We start from the raw sequence: 13,437 nt of genomic DNA on the forward strand, positions 1-13,437 counted from the left end.
GGGATTGGTCTGGTTGTCGAGACGACTGTGAGAGCGGGGGAGGAGATGGGGTGAAGGCGACTTGGTCACACATGAGTCACGTAGTCTCAGGGCAAGTGCAAGTACGAGAGTAGATTTATGTGTAGTTGGCTGTGCATCCATGCGCTCTCTGCTAAGTGCACCGCCCTATTCAATTTTTGAACTGTAAAGGCCTTTGTGCTGGGCAAGAAGATGTAGCTATTTATCGTGCCGGAAAACTCAGAGCCTGCTACCCATTTCCAAACTCCGAAATACCCATCAGCACCAATTCTTCATGACATAAATCTTCGAAGAGTTGTCTGATCGTTTCGTAAAATTCTCAAAGCACTTAGATTTCATCCTCAAAGTTGTCCTCAAAGTTGTCCTCAAAGTTGTCCTCAAAGTTGTCCTCAAAGTTGTCCTCAAAGTTGTCCTCAGAGTTGTCCTCAGGGTCGACCTTGACGGTAGTGTTGTCAATTTCATCGTCTTTTGGGGTCGCTGACTGCTTCTTGGATCTACCGCGGGACTTCTTGGGGGTGGTCTTGGGGGTAACCTCGTTATCGGTGTCGTTCTCATCAGTCTTGGCCTTGCGTTTACGAGGGGTCGCAGGCTTCTTGGCTGGAGTCGTAGTCACAGCAGTAGAGTCGGGACCATCAAAGGCCACACCGGCCTTGAGGGCGTCGATCTCGGGCTTTAGGGCGACCTTGATCCTGTTGATCTTCTGACGGCAGCCACTGACGTTGCGACCCTCAGGAATAGGCGCAGTCTGTGACATGTTAGCTTGGGATACTTTGTATCTGTCGAGAGATGTAGGCAACTTACGTTGTAATCAATTGTCCAGTCGGCAGTGTCCATGGCGCTGAAGAGGTATACGAGCTGATGAATGTTAGTGTTATCGCAGTAGAAGAGCTCGTGATGAACATACGACTTCGTGATCAGTCCAACCTGCCTTGCCAGCCACTGCCTTGGCCTTGCCGTCGGTTTCAGACATGATGCTGGTCGTGAGAGCAGAAGTCAGAGCAGCAAGCGAGGGCGATCCACCGACGTCAGAGGAAACAGACAAGATAAGAGGAAGCAGTGGAGATGAGAGCTCGATGTTAGGTTTAGCACTCCAGGACTGTAAGTGATACTATGTGGGGCTCGCTTAAGGCAGAAGCGAAACTTCTCACGATGAGATTGCACGCGTGGTTCACTGGCTAACAGGCAGCATGCGCAGTGTAGGTGAATCTTAATGTCTTGGCAACGATGTCGCTGCACAGCAACAGAGTGGGGCTTCAACACGAAAATCTATATGCTCTAGATACATCCAGGTAGATTTGATTTCGATGACGCGCAATGTCTGTATTGTGTAAGCGTACATGGTCGATCCTAGTGCGCAGCTTTGACTGACAGCATGCTAAGAGCCGTCTGCAACTTGTCACACACCAGGCCTATTGACCTTTTTTTAAGTCACTAAGAAACGATTCCTATCATATGCACATCTTGAACACAAACAATTGCCTCAAAAGCTTGCTTAAACAACCAGCGGCGCATGTTATGAATTTGACAGTTTGATACAATTGTAAGGAGCCCGTACAGTGAATCTAATCATCTTTATGTCGCATTCAACTATCCGAATCGATCATCGCTATATCGCATGCGATGATCTGAATCGATCATCGTGATAGTGCATGTGTTATGTACGTACCTAGGTATGTAGCGAAATACCACAACAGTGAACTCAACGAACCAAACACCCAAAGCAAGATGAAAAGACCATGAGAATTTGAAGGATGTATCGAAATGAATTTTAGGTATGCAAAGAAAGACAGTGCAACAGTACACTACCCACACCCATCCCCCAAAACACCCACCTTCACAGCCTCGGCGAATATCTCGGCACATTACCACACCCACACCCACCCACCCACTCCTAGACAAGATCAAACAACACCAGCCCTATATACCTATCCACGAAAACCCCTTGACCCCTTCCAATCCCATCTCAACCTAGTCCCCATCCTGATCTACTACCAATCCCCCGTACCAAACCACCCGATAAACACCCCGACATCCGACCTCCGACCACCCCAACCCCGATTCCCACTTAAGTACCCTCCCTTGCACTTCCGAACCCCGGAATCGCATATACACCCCGGATTTGAGCTGCAAACCCCGGTCAATTGACCCCCATGGGTGGGTGACCGGTGGAAGTGGGTCCCCTACTAAGTAAGCGGGAGCTCCCGCAGCACGCACAGCACGCCAGTACGGTACCTTGAACGGAACCCGGGACGCCAGTGCTGGCTGTCAGGCTGTCACTTTTGCGCATTGCATTGGCGTGGGGGGGGGGGGGGGGTTGGTTAATATATGTGCGTGTGTGGGGTGGGGGTGGACATGACTGCATACGGACTTGACTTGATTTCATCGTCGCATATGGAGAGGATGTGATAACCGACGGGATATATCATGAAACATTATGGCTGAGATATGGCACAGGCTGATTGTTGATTGTGGACTGACAGTATTTTTCGGATAAGGGAGGGGGTGCCGATACGGGACACGGAGTTTCGTTTTGTGAGGCGGAGGGGGTACATGATGAGACATGTGGTGGTGGCGGTGGCGTGGCGGTGTAGATAGTATAGCCGATATGGGGGGATCGACATGTCGACATGGGATTGAACGGACCTGTCGGAAGGAAGGAAGTCACAGAGTCACAGGCAGCAAGTGGGCAAGTCAAATTTCCAAAGACATGAAACTCATATTATCGAGGCATCAAAGGCAGAAAGGGAGTTCATCTATAACAAATTGAATTGTCAAACCCTAACAGGTAAAAAGGTACGCCCAGTTGCACCATGTTTGGAGGTCAGCCGTAGGTACTACAAGTGTCATGTGAGGAGCGGTAGTGTAGTAGGGTATCGCAACCATCCAGTCCTCCCACAGAAAGAAAATCTTTTGGTCCGTTGCTGAATCTAAATGACGTGATGATTGAAAAGGGGAAAATGAATATCCTCGGTATCTCTGTTCAGACGCCGAGGACGTGTGGAAGAGAAGAATAACTACAACTGAGAGTGCTCGCTGATGTTGGAGGAGTGGCCGTTGGGCTTGCCGTTCAAGTGAACGAGCTTCTTGTCAAAGTACTGACCCTCAGTGTAGGGGTCGTACATGCTCTTCTTGATGTGGGCATCAAGTTGAGCATCTGTGAGGCCTCGTAGCTCAACGGCACGGTCAACACCGTTCTTCTGGGCCGCACGGATGACACCACGGGTCACAACGACGGAGACCTCGCGGATACGGCGGATGTCGGGGTATAGCCAGCCATCGGCAACCTCCTGCTTGTTCAGAGAGGTTGATAGTGATTCGGCGGAGGCGTAGATCATGTCTTGAGTGATGGACACAGCTTTGCAGACGATGGCACCGAGGCCGATACCAGGGAACACATACATGTTGTTTCCCTGACCGGGGGTAAGCAGCTTGCCCTCCCACTCCAGTGACGGGAAGGGAGAACCGGAAGCGAACAGGCAGCGGCCCTCGGTAGCGATGACAGCCTCCTCGAATGTGCACTCGGATTTGCTGGAGGGGTTGGAGAGGGGGAAGATGATGGGTCGGTTGTTCAGCTTGGCCATGCGGGTGAGAATGTCAGAGTTGAAAGCGCCACCAATGGTTGACAGACCCATGAGAATGGTAGGCTGAACGTAGTCGATAATACGGGCGAGCGACTGGTACTGGCGGCCCTGGTTATCGTCACGGGCAAAGTAGACCTTGTGCTCAGCCAGCCTGTCGCCACGGTCAAGTGTGACGAGACCGTTGGAGTCGACGAACCAGAACTTGTGGCGGGCCTCATCCTCTGTCAAACCCTCCTTGATGAAGTATTCGACAATCTGCTTGGCAACACCAACACCGGCACTACCAGCACCAAGGAAAATAGCCCTGTGGTCCTTGGCCGGGACACCAGACGCCCTGATGGCGTTGATGAAGCCACCGACAATGACGGCACCAGTTCCCTGGACGTCGTCGTTGAACATGGCGTACTGGTTCTGGTAGCGCTCTAGGGCGGGGAAGGGGTTCTTGAAATCCTCGAATTGGATGACAATGCTGTTGGGCAGTTAGCGGCTAGAAGAGCATGAAGAGTGCGTATTACGTACCTTGGCCATTTGTCGGTAAGGGCGGCCATGAGCTCGTCGAGGAACTCCTTCTCCTGGGCAGCGGTGACCTTGGGCATCCTTGAACCCATGTACAGAGGGTCGTTGCGGAGTTTCTCGTTGCTAGTTCCCAAATCAAGGGTGAGGGGCAGGGTGCTGTCCGGCTTGATACCAGCGCAGGCAGTGTACAGAGCCAACTTGCCGACAGGAATACCCATGCCGTTCACACCAAGATCACCGAGACCCAGGATACGGGAACCATCTGTGAGGACAGTGATGTCAACCTCGTGAGGCCAGTTGTCGAGGATCCTGCGGAGGTTGCCTCGGTCGCTCCACGAGAGGTACATGCCCTCGGGTTGTGTCCAGATCTCGTGCCATCGTACGCAGGCCTCGCCGACGGTGGGGGTGTAGATGAGGGGAGTGATTTCCTGTGGACGGGTAAGCTACGTGCTTATTGCAGAGTCTCAGTCGCCACTGCATACCTTGATGTTCTCTGACAGCAGCCTGTAGAAGAGATGTGGGTTGGTGGCCTTGAGGTGGGTGAGGTACTGGAACTTCTCAATGGGCGCCGACTTCATAGCCAGGAGTTTAAGGCCTATACAGGGTCAGCTGGGGTCAATCTAGCAATACCAGAAGTACTCACATCGGTCGGTCTGGGTGTCGTAACTCTCCACCGCCGGCGGTGTGAGTCCGTATGTGCCCAGGCTCCTGCGGACATCGGGCGTGTAGGAAAGATCGTAGTCTCCGGACGTGGTACTCAATTGGCGAGGCATGGCTGGTCGAATGGCTGAGGGCATATTCTGTGTTGATACTGTGGCCATATAACGAAGGTTGGGTTTTTGGGTTTGAAAGCGAAGGCCTTGGGCGGGCGCCGTGACTTTTATAAGCGGTCTGAATCGGTGCATTGAAATGAGCTGAAACCACGCTTCGGCAATTGAAAAGGAATTGGAAGACAGCCCGCCTAGGGCGCGCGGAGAAGGGGCCTACATAACCAGGAGCCTATCGGGAGGGGTCTAGGTTCCGCAACAGTCATCTGTGAGGAGATCCGTTCTCGCCGTCAAAGTGTGCCTGTAGAGGAAGCATGGACCCGCCCAAGATGGTGACATTTACGCGAACTGCCCTGCGCGGGGATACTATTTGCCCGTCTACCACGTTTTTATTCGCATCACAGGCTTCTTGGAGAGCTGTTCATCTCCTTCACTTCAAGCACGTCTTCTTTGCAAGCCCCTGCCGTCTATCCGCACCTGTTCCAGAATTTGTCCTGTGAGACCTGGGTAGATTGCCGATGGACGAGTTGCCCTGTCACAGCCACAGCGGCCGGATAGCAAGGGACCAGGGGCCACGACTGACCGTGCATATCTTCGGGAGCATTCGGAACGGCTGCTGGGACCCATCGCACTGGCTTCAACTCAATATGCATATGCGTCCCCATGTCTATATTCTTGTTGATGATGATGGCAAACGATTAGACAGCAGCCGATTGGCGCTGAGCCACCATCGGCTTCTGTTGTACGTACTGCACATGTGCTGTCCATTCTATTCGGAAAGTACTAAACTTTTGCCCTCCGACTTCGTCCTGCTCGTTACGAGCACTTGTCGGGTCGGGCATCGAGGCATTTCATTTCTTTTTGTCAATGCGCACCACCCGTCTGCAACACCATGTTTATTAATAAGCACGTTGATCTTACGGCAGTCGTCTCACTCCCTTCGCCACCAAGATGCCTGGAAACCTTTGCGTTACCCAGTTCAATAGTCCAAGTCTACACCGTCTCCTCTCGCGGGTCCGCATTCGGCTCCAAAGATGCACCCCGACCCAGCGGCTTGCTAATCAACAGGGGCGGTGTGTGTTGCTTTCTACCTTTTTACCGCAGCGGAGCCGCGGGCGCAACTTTTTTTTTTAAACCAACGGCAACATTGCGCATCCCCCCTGGCCCCTTGCTAACGGACCGTTGGGGCGTGCAGACGTGCAGGACGCGGGCGTGCGCAACTCCCATCTTTCTTCGCCTGAACCTGTAACAAAGTAATTAGGCCACCCTAGACATGCTAGAGTGCCTGAGCATGTGCACCCGCAAAGGCTGGTCCCGTCTTCACGGTTCACGTCTGAGTAGCCATCGTCTTCGATGCCCCTTGGCACTACCGTGGGGAAACCGCCGGCCAACAGCTGCAGATGCAGCTACAGTGGATCACCCGTGGTTGTGGGGGAAGCTTGATGGCTTAGGCAAGACAACCGCCGCGTCCAGTTCTCCTCTTCCGGGTATTGGGACACGCGACCCCACAGTCCGCGACACCACGGGAGGATACGGACTTTGTTGCAACCCATCATTTGTCCGACGCGTATCATCATGTCGATACACACTTAGTGCGCAAGCATCAACCATCGATGGGATTTCGAATGCTGAACGCGACGCTCTAGCCTGCAGCAGAGCTGTAACTGCATCTGTATGCAGCTGTCAGGTCCCGTGACAGGCTTGGCCGACGAGTCAAGTAGGCCTTGGTTCTGGATGCCTGGGCTTGCATGATGCGACGTGGTCAAAGCAAACATGCATCGGCAGGAATGGTACAGAGGGTTCCTTCGGAGCTCATCATGTGTGTCAGGTATGTCGCTTCCCCGAAGCTTACGAAATCGTCAAGGATACAACTTCCAATGTCAGCCTCCTATGTCCCGAATTCCGATACCTGTATGTAGGGACTTCCGCATACTTCACACCGTGTCAGCGTCATGTGCTGCACCAGCTAAAGTTCAAAAACTGGAAAGGAGACTTATATGCGAATCTGCGGTCGCTCGACTGATTCACAGCCTTGCCCAGCTGCGGAGAGAGCTCCGGTGGTTATGTCTATATCACCTAGCTTGCTAAGAACCTGTTTTTAACAGCCTGAGCTATGAACACAGAACTTCTTGGACGAAACCACTACGCTATAATTCACGATGCTGCCTTGGCTTGTTGACCTTATCGATTGGCGCTATGGATTGCTCTCCTAGTTCAGATTTTCTTATCATAAGCTTATCGTAAGGAAGTCGAACCAAGAGCGTATAGCTCTAAGCTTCAGAACTGTCCCTATGTCTTCTTTACGCGCTGCACTTCAAAAGTATTTATCCCCTCGTCAGAGCAGCATCATATAGCACACAAGGAAGTTGCGATGCGATGCACGAACCATAGGCTTGGGGTGATGGTCTTGGCGCATATGTGGAGCCGCGGATCGACGAGCGGCATGACGTCGCATGCCTAGCTCCCTCGTCATCTTGACCAACGCGTCTGATTGCCTAGAAGCGGGCAGTGCGCCCCAGCAGAGCTTCCTCCGTGTCTTGTTTACCTCAATTGAACTTTCTCAACCAGAAGAACGACAAGTAGCATCACAATGTCTCTCTCGTCGTGCTTTGGCTCGCGCAAACGTGATGAGGACCATCGTCCGTTGTTGCCCCAGGTACGTCCAGCCGTAGTTTGTTAACGCGAGATGAACACGCTGACCGCATTTACCAGTATCGAGATGATACGACACTGCAGAGAGAGGTACATCAGAAGCTCCACTCGTACCAGATGTGGAGGGCCCTTTCCAAGGGTTTCATGCCATCCAACGAACAACTCATCGTCAACCTGCGAAGTTTGCTATCTGCAGATGTTTTGAACCCAGAGAACCCAGACCTGAGCGACTCCGGCCGTCTGCTGGTCAAGTTCACCAAACAATGGCTTCATCAGTTCATCGACACAATGAACCACAAGAACAGCGAAGACCAGATCCAGGACTTTCTCTGGTATCTGTCCAAGTCGAGGGTTTCTGTAGATATGGGTGACATGGTACGACGAACAACTAGGTCGAAAGCAAAGGCAGATGCCACTGCAGGTACGTTTGCTTGATTCATTGTATTAGTATATTCTTACACGCCCAAAGCATACCACAGCCTGCAAACCGTTGGCTCTCTGCTTCTCACCAACTCCGACTTCCGTATCTTCCTCTCCGATCTCAACACCGTGGGCCGCGAAGTATTCAAAGACACTGCCTTCACCTTGTCCAAAGTGGCGAAAGAGGCTGGAAAGAAGATTGAGCCTACACAGGAGGAACAAAAGGCACTCAAGGAACCTGGCGCAGACGAGGGTCAAGCACATTCGGCTGAAGATCTGGGTGGCGAGGTCGCTGAGGTCGCCAAAGTAGTTGGAAATGGCGTCGCCCAGGTTGCCAAGGGCGCAGATATAAGCTTGGCCGAGAAGCTACAAGGCGACGAGGGCGATTCTCTGCTGTACCGCCTCAAGAAGACAGTCACAAACCTGAGGCAAAAGAGGGACTACAACGACTCAGTCTCAGTGTTGGCCATGCTCCTGAAACGCTATGCTATGGCATACTCCCGTACAGTGGAGGATGCCATGGGCACGCTCGAAACCGATGTTACACCGAACCGGGAGATGGAAAAGGCTGTCAAGAACTTCTGGACTTTCTTAAGCTCTTTCGGGGACAAGCAAGAATGGAATAAGCTCGAAGATGCTTTCCACAAGGTTTTGGAGCACTCTCGTAAAGATCCCGAGTTCGAAGACTTGCTCACAGACATTGGCAACTCCCTGCAGAAGCTCCTGACCGACCCCGACTTCTTCGACCATGTCGACGAAAAGTTCCAGGAGCTCCGCAAGAAGGCCAGGGGTGTCGGCACCGAATCGTCGCTTCGCCAGGATGTTGATGTGTTCTTCGAGCAATCTCAGAGAACCTTTATGGCAGTCACGCAAGATCAGGATATCGCAAAGATGATTAACACGACGATGAAGCTCTGGAACATATTGTCACCTATGCACACGAACACCAATAGCGAGCTGATCCAAGATGCCATCAACGTCTTCGTTCCTCTCGGCATCCAGGCAATTCAGTACATTCCCATTCCTCGACTAGAGGTCTCCACACCAGAAGTCGACATGTTGCTAGAGAACCTGATCATCGAACCGGGAAAAACTGTCAACCATACCTCCTTCCTTCCCTTCCGCTTCAAGGTAGAAACCTATAACGACTTTGAACTCCGCAAGGCGCGCTTCCGTGTAGCATCCAAGGCCACTTCGAAATTCACCGTCAAGATTGACGGCCTTTCATTCAGTGCAGATGAAGTTGGCTTCCTCCTCCGCGCTCACTCAGGTCTCCTTCGTCTCGCAGATGAAGGTATCGCATCTTTCCAGCTCGATGAGCGCGGCATTGACATTCACTTGGACGTTGAAGTCGGCAAGGAGAAGCTCGAACAGATCCTCACTCTCAAGGCTGTCCGCGTACACATCCACAAGCTTTCCTACACCCTTCGCAAGTCAAAGTTTAGCCTCATCGGTTGGATCCTCAAGCCCTTCCTCCGCCCCGTTATCCGCAAGGTCATAGAGAAGCAAATGGCAAAGGGTATCGCAGATGCTATCCACGCTGCTAACCGCGAGCTCATATTTGCTCGTGAGAGGCTCCGCGCGACCAGGATCTCTGACCCAGAGGATCTCAAGACGTTTGTCAAGGCTGTCATCACGCGTTTGACACCTGCCGATGACCCCGATCTTTACACGAGGGTTGGTGTTGGGGCACCTGGCAAGGGTGTGTTTGCAGGCAAATATGCACCTGGCAGTGTGGTCAAGCTTTGGGAGGAAGAAGGCAGGCGTGCGGAAGAGCGCATTGATGACTGGGATGAGGGCGGCTGGAGGAACGATGTTTTCGACTTGCACGCCAGGACCATGGGTTGAGTATGAGCTTGCTTGCTTTCTTTGTATGTTTTTTTCGCGGATAGCAAGGGGTTACCTTCTCGGTATGGGACTAATGGGTAAAGGCGATGGGTTTCATGACGGATAGTCTGGGCAAAAAGGAATTTCTCTCTTGTAGTCTGATACGGGATGATACGATTTCATGGATGTATACGATATTCCAGATTGTAGTTTATAGTTTTTCTCTAATGAGGAGTTTTCACTTTGATCAGAACATTTTGGGTGGTACTTTGATAGCTCTTTGCAGAAAAAAAAACCGGCACCACAAAACCAAAAATGTTGAATTTGAGCACCAAATCCAGCTTCTTACTCTCTAGGTCTGTCCATTGAAACGCCCGTTTGAGTAAATGTATTGTTGATACAGGGTTACACCCAGCTCAAGCCGTGAGCTCGAATGCCTTTCTTCCAAACTCTCGCTTACTGCCTAAAGCTAGATAGCCCAGCAAGTCTACGAAACACTATTGTCCACCTACCCTCTAGAACGGAGGTAGCCAGAAGGGATATCCACCGTTCTTGATGCGGAAGACGCTGAGCAAGAAGCTGTACATACCGAACAGCACGCCACTCCATAAGAAGACGGCAAAAGACTGAGCGCGGGGGTCCTTGATGCGGGGCACCTTGAGCGCCAAAGAGATTGCCGCAAAAGAAAGGACACCATAAATAGCAGCCACAATCTGCGACTCAAGACCATACTGGCTGCTGAAGCCGCCAGCAAAGTAGCTGAGACCGCCCTTGCCGTCTCCAGACACGTACGGCGTCTTCCTGATGTGGTTGAACATGTGGCCGCTAGTAAAGAGCAAGACGAGGATGAGACTGATGGCAGCCCAGAGGTTGCGGTTCTGCAGAATAGGCACGATGTAAGGCGAGGCAACCGCGATAGCGGTGATGCCGCCGAGCACGCTGACAGTCACGGTGATGATCTTGACCCAGTTGATAGGGCGGGACACGGAAGGGATGGGAGCATCAGTTTTGACCTGGCGCGCGACCCAAGCGTGAATTTGTTCGGCGGTTTGCGGGCCGGCGGTGAAGTCGAAGCGGACGGGTTGGGCGTCGGGTTTTGCGTTGGGGCCGAGGGTGGGGGGGAAGTACAGGATGACGGGTGCGGTTTGGAGCATCAGCTATTGGGCGGGTTGTTAGTACTTACGGAATATTGGCAGCAGCGTGAATTGCATAGATGGGATGAATAGGATTCAAACATACCGATTGGAAAGTAGCTTTCCCATCCACAAAATCCAAAGTCCCAAACACTGTCCTCGTCTGACCATCTTTATCACCCTTCAACCAGCTCTTGCCTAGCAGATTCCACTCTGGCTGAAATTCGCGACAGAGCGTACATCCGAACCTCGTTTCCAATGCCGTCAACAGAACCGTGACGCCGTAGTCGCGCGGGGCTTTTGTTAGTTTCGAGTAGCTGACGTCGTCGAGCTTGATGGGCTGGCCTTGCGAGAGAGCCTTGGCGCGGGCGTCATTGAAGCGGTCGCCGGTAGGTTTCTTGGCTGCTAGAGCTGTGAAGGGGAGCAGCGAGGCAGTGAGGAATTGTAGCCACCGCATTGCGTCGTTTGCTGGGCGGGTGCGTGGTGGGTTTGGGTGTTGCGGTGACTTGGTGGACGTAACGCTTGCCTTGGGAACGTGGCCTTGAGAGCTCGGAGATGCGGCGGCGTGCGTAATGCCGCTAAGAGCGACAGGGGTGCTGTTGATGCGCTGAGGCGAGAGGACTTATGGGGGATAGACGGTTTTTCATTACAAGATCTCGACGATTTGTGGTTTCTTGAAGGGACTACTTGAAGTATGAATTAGCCCTTGTTTCGCTATTTCCTGATCTGTACAAAAACGTCGCTTTCACTGTGTTGTGGCGGCTGGCTCCTCTAACATCGTCCGCGCTCTGTTTGTTTACCCCAGTCGCGTCTATTCTAAGCCCCACCACATTCGATCCATCCTACACCTAACGTATACCTTTGCGCATCCTTGAGCAGATATTGTACCATGGTCGCCTCCATGGAAACAGATTTAGACACTAATTACGAGATGAAAGACGTGAGTGACAGCGCGCTGGACCCTGTTGAGCCGCACCATGGCCATCGTCAACGCCTTCCCACTAACCCTTTCCCAGCTCCAACACTCGTTGCGCAACGCGACTCTCGAACTCAATCTCGAGCGCAGCAAACACTCGGTAGAGGTTGTTGCCAAGGACGAAGAGATACGGAAGTTACGAGTTGCACAGTGTCTCTTACAGGACGATAACAGCGACCTCCACGAACAACTCGAAGAGGAGCAGGCGCGATCCGACGAGTTGGAAAGCGCACTCGACGAGGCGCTTACACAGCTGGACGAGCGACACGCAGAGGGCGAGACGGCGCAAAACACGATCCGCACTCAAGCGCGGGAAATCGCGAACCTCCGGGTAGGCACGTTCAGCTTGTTGAGCAAAGCACAACTAACGCTATATAGGCCGAGCTCAAGGCTATGGAGAACGTCACGTCCGACTCCAACAAGATTCTCTCTGACAAACTCGCTCTATCACGTGAAATCTCATCATTACGGCCCGAGGTCGAACACTTGCGCGCCCAGGTTGAAGCCAACACTGGACTGCTCACTGAGAAGCTAGCACTACAACGCCAACTGGCAACATTGCAGGTCGAGCTCGAGAACGAAAAGCGTACCGCCGCACGTACACTAGCGAAGCAAGGGAAGAAGATGGAGCAGGATGAGGAACTCCGCAACGAGCTGGATGAAGTACGCAAGCAGCTCGCCACAGAAAAGAGAGACCGGATGAAAGTTGAGGCTGGGCTCACAGAAGCAAAGCAGGGAGCGGAGAGCATTCAGGTCGCCCTCAACTCGCGAGACCAAACCATCGAACGTCTACAGGCAGAGGTTGAAAACGTCACCAAGAAGCAAGCAGGGAAAGCTACCAAGCGCGAAAAGGCTCACGATGCCGCCATCGAGGAGCTTCGCCAGGAGCTAGAGCAAGAGAAGGCCGCGCGCTTACAAGCAGAGAAGGCCAGCAGGGATATTAGCGCCCGTGATGCGGAAATTGCGCAACTCCGTCAAGAACTGGAGCAGGAGAAGCGCGAGCGCCAAAAGGTTGAAAAGACGTCCAAGAAGGGTACCCAGCAGACAGATGACCAGGTGGAAGCTGTCAGGAAGGAATTGGAAGAGGAGAGGCGTGAACGGAAGAAGCAGGAGAAGGAGTTCACCAAGACGCTGGCGGAACTTCAGGGACGCAACACCATTCTCGATGATAAACTGAGTGCCTTCCGCGAGAAGCTGCGGACTACCAAGGAGAAACTCAAGGAGAAGGAGGCTAAGCTTGAGAGGGCGGATAGGGCGGAGACAGCACCACCTGCTAAGAGCTCGTCGACAGCTGCAGCGAAGCCCGCTAAGAATTCCAGGAAGCGTGTTGCTGCTACCGTGGAGCCCGAGACGATGCTAGGAACTCCCGGAGACGGTTTCCCAGCGAAGAAGACGAAGCGTGGTACATCTGTATCCGCAGTTGGGGATACATCAACCTTCTCCTTGACCCCGTTCCTCAATCGAACCGGCAATGTAACAGCTGCTAGTCCAATCGTTGAAGAAGAGGAAGAAGAGCAGGAGGAACAGGAAGCCATCCCGGAACAAAG

General features: G+C 52.6%; 5 protein-coding genes across 5 annotated transcripts; 2 read left to right on the top strand and 3 right to left on the bottom strand.

Annotated features, from left to right (window-relative positions):
• Positions 1 to 346: 346 nt before the first annotated feature.
• On the bottom strand, positions 347 to 988 carry PtrM4_023700 (Metaviral-G domain containing protein; the record flags this gene model as incomplete). The annotated part of the gene is made up of 3 exons (XM_001932141.2): positions 347 to 763; positions 820 to 873; positions 923 to 988. The coding sequence occupies 3 exons, from the start codon at positions 986 to 988 to the stop codon at positions 347 to 349; spliced, it is 537 nt and encodes a 178-aa protein (XP_001932176.2).
• A 2,044-nt stretch (positions 989 to 3,032) lies between these two features.
• PtrM4_023710 (SfcA, Malic enzyme) lies at positions 3,033 to 4,912 on the bottom strand (the record flags this gene model as incomplete). Its single annotated transcript, XM_001932142.2, has 4 exons — positions 3,033 to 4,068; positions 4,119 to 4,543; positions 4,598 to 4,710; positions 4,759 to 4,912. The coding sequence occupies 4 exons, from the start codon at positions 4,910 to 4,912 to the stop codon at positions 3,033 to 3,035; spliced, it is 1,728 nt and encodes a 575-aa protein (XP_001932177.1).
• A 2,560-nt stretch (positions 4,913 to 7,472) lies between these two features.
• PtrM4_023720 (uncharacterized protein) lies at positions 7,473 to 9,802 on the top strand (the record flags this gene model as incomplete). The annotated part of the gene is made up of 3 exons (XM_001932144.1): positions 7,473 to 7,538; positions 7,595 to 7,955; positions 8,004 to 9,802. The coding sequence occupies 3 exons, from the start codon at positions 7,473 to 7,475 to the stop codon at positions 9,800 to 9,802; spliced, it is 2,226 nt and encodes a 741-aa protein (XP_001932179.1).
• Positions 9,803 to 10,296: 494 nt separating this feature from the next.
• PtrM4_023730 (OST3-OST6 domain containing protein) lies at positions 10,297 to 11,371 on the bottom strand (the record flags this gene model as incomplete). The annotated part of the gene is made up of 2 exons (XM_001932145.2): positions 10,297 to 10,938; positions 11,021 to 11,371. 2 exons carry the CDS (start codon positions 11,369 to 11,371, stop codon positions 10,297 to 10,299), a joined length of 993 nt encoding a protein of 330 aa, XP_001932180.1.
• A 520-nt stretch (positions 11,372 to 11,891) lies between these two features.
• PtrM4_023740 (Myosin-tail-1 multi-domain protein) lies at positions 11,892 to 13,377 on the top strand (the record flags this gene model as incomplete). The annotated part of the gene is made up of 3 exons (XM_066103584.1): positions 11,892 to 12,221; positions 12,269 to 13,341; positions 13,371 to 13,377. The coding sequence occupies 3 exons, from the start codon at positions 11,892 to 11,894 to the stop codon at positions 13,375 to 13,377; spliced, it is 1,410 nt and encodes a 469-aa protein (XP_065965786.1).
• Between the last annotated feature and the right edge of the window lie 60 nt (positions 13,378 to 13,437).

Source organism: Pyrenophora tritici-repentis, chromosome 1, assembly GCF_003171515.1.
Source record: "Pyrenophora tritici-repentis strain M4 chromosome 1, whole genome shotgun sequence".
NCBI lineage: Eukaryota > Fungi > Ascomycota > Dothideomycetes > Pleosporales > Pleosporaceae > Pyrenophora > Pyrenophora tritici-repentis.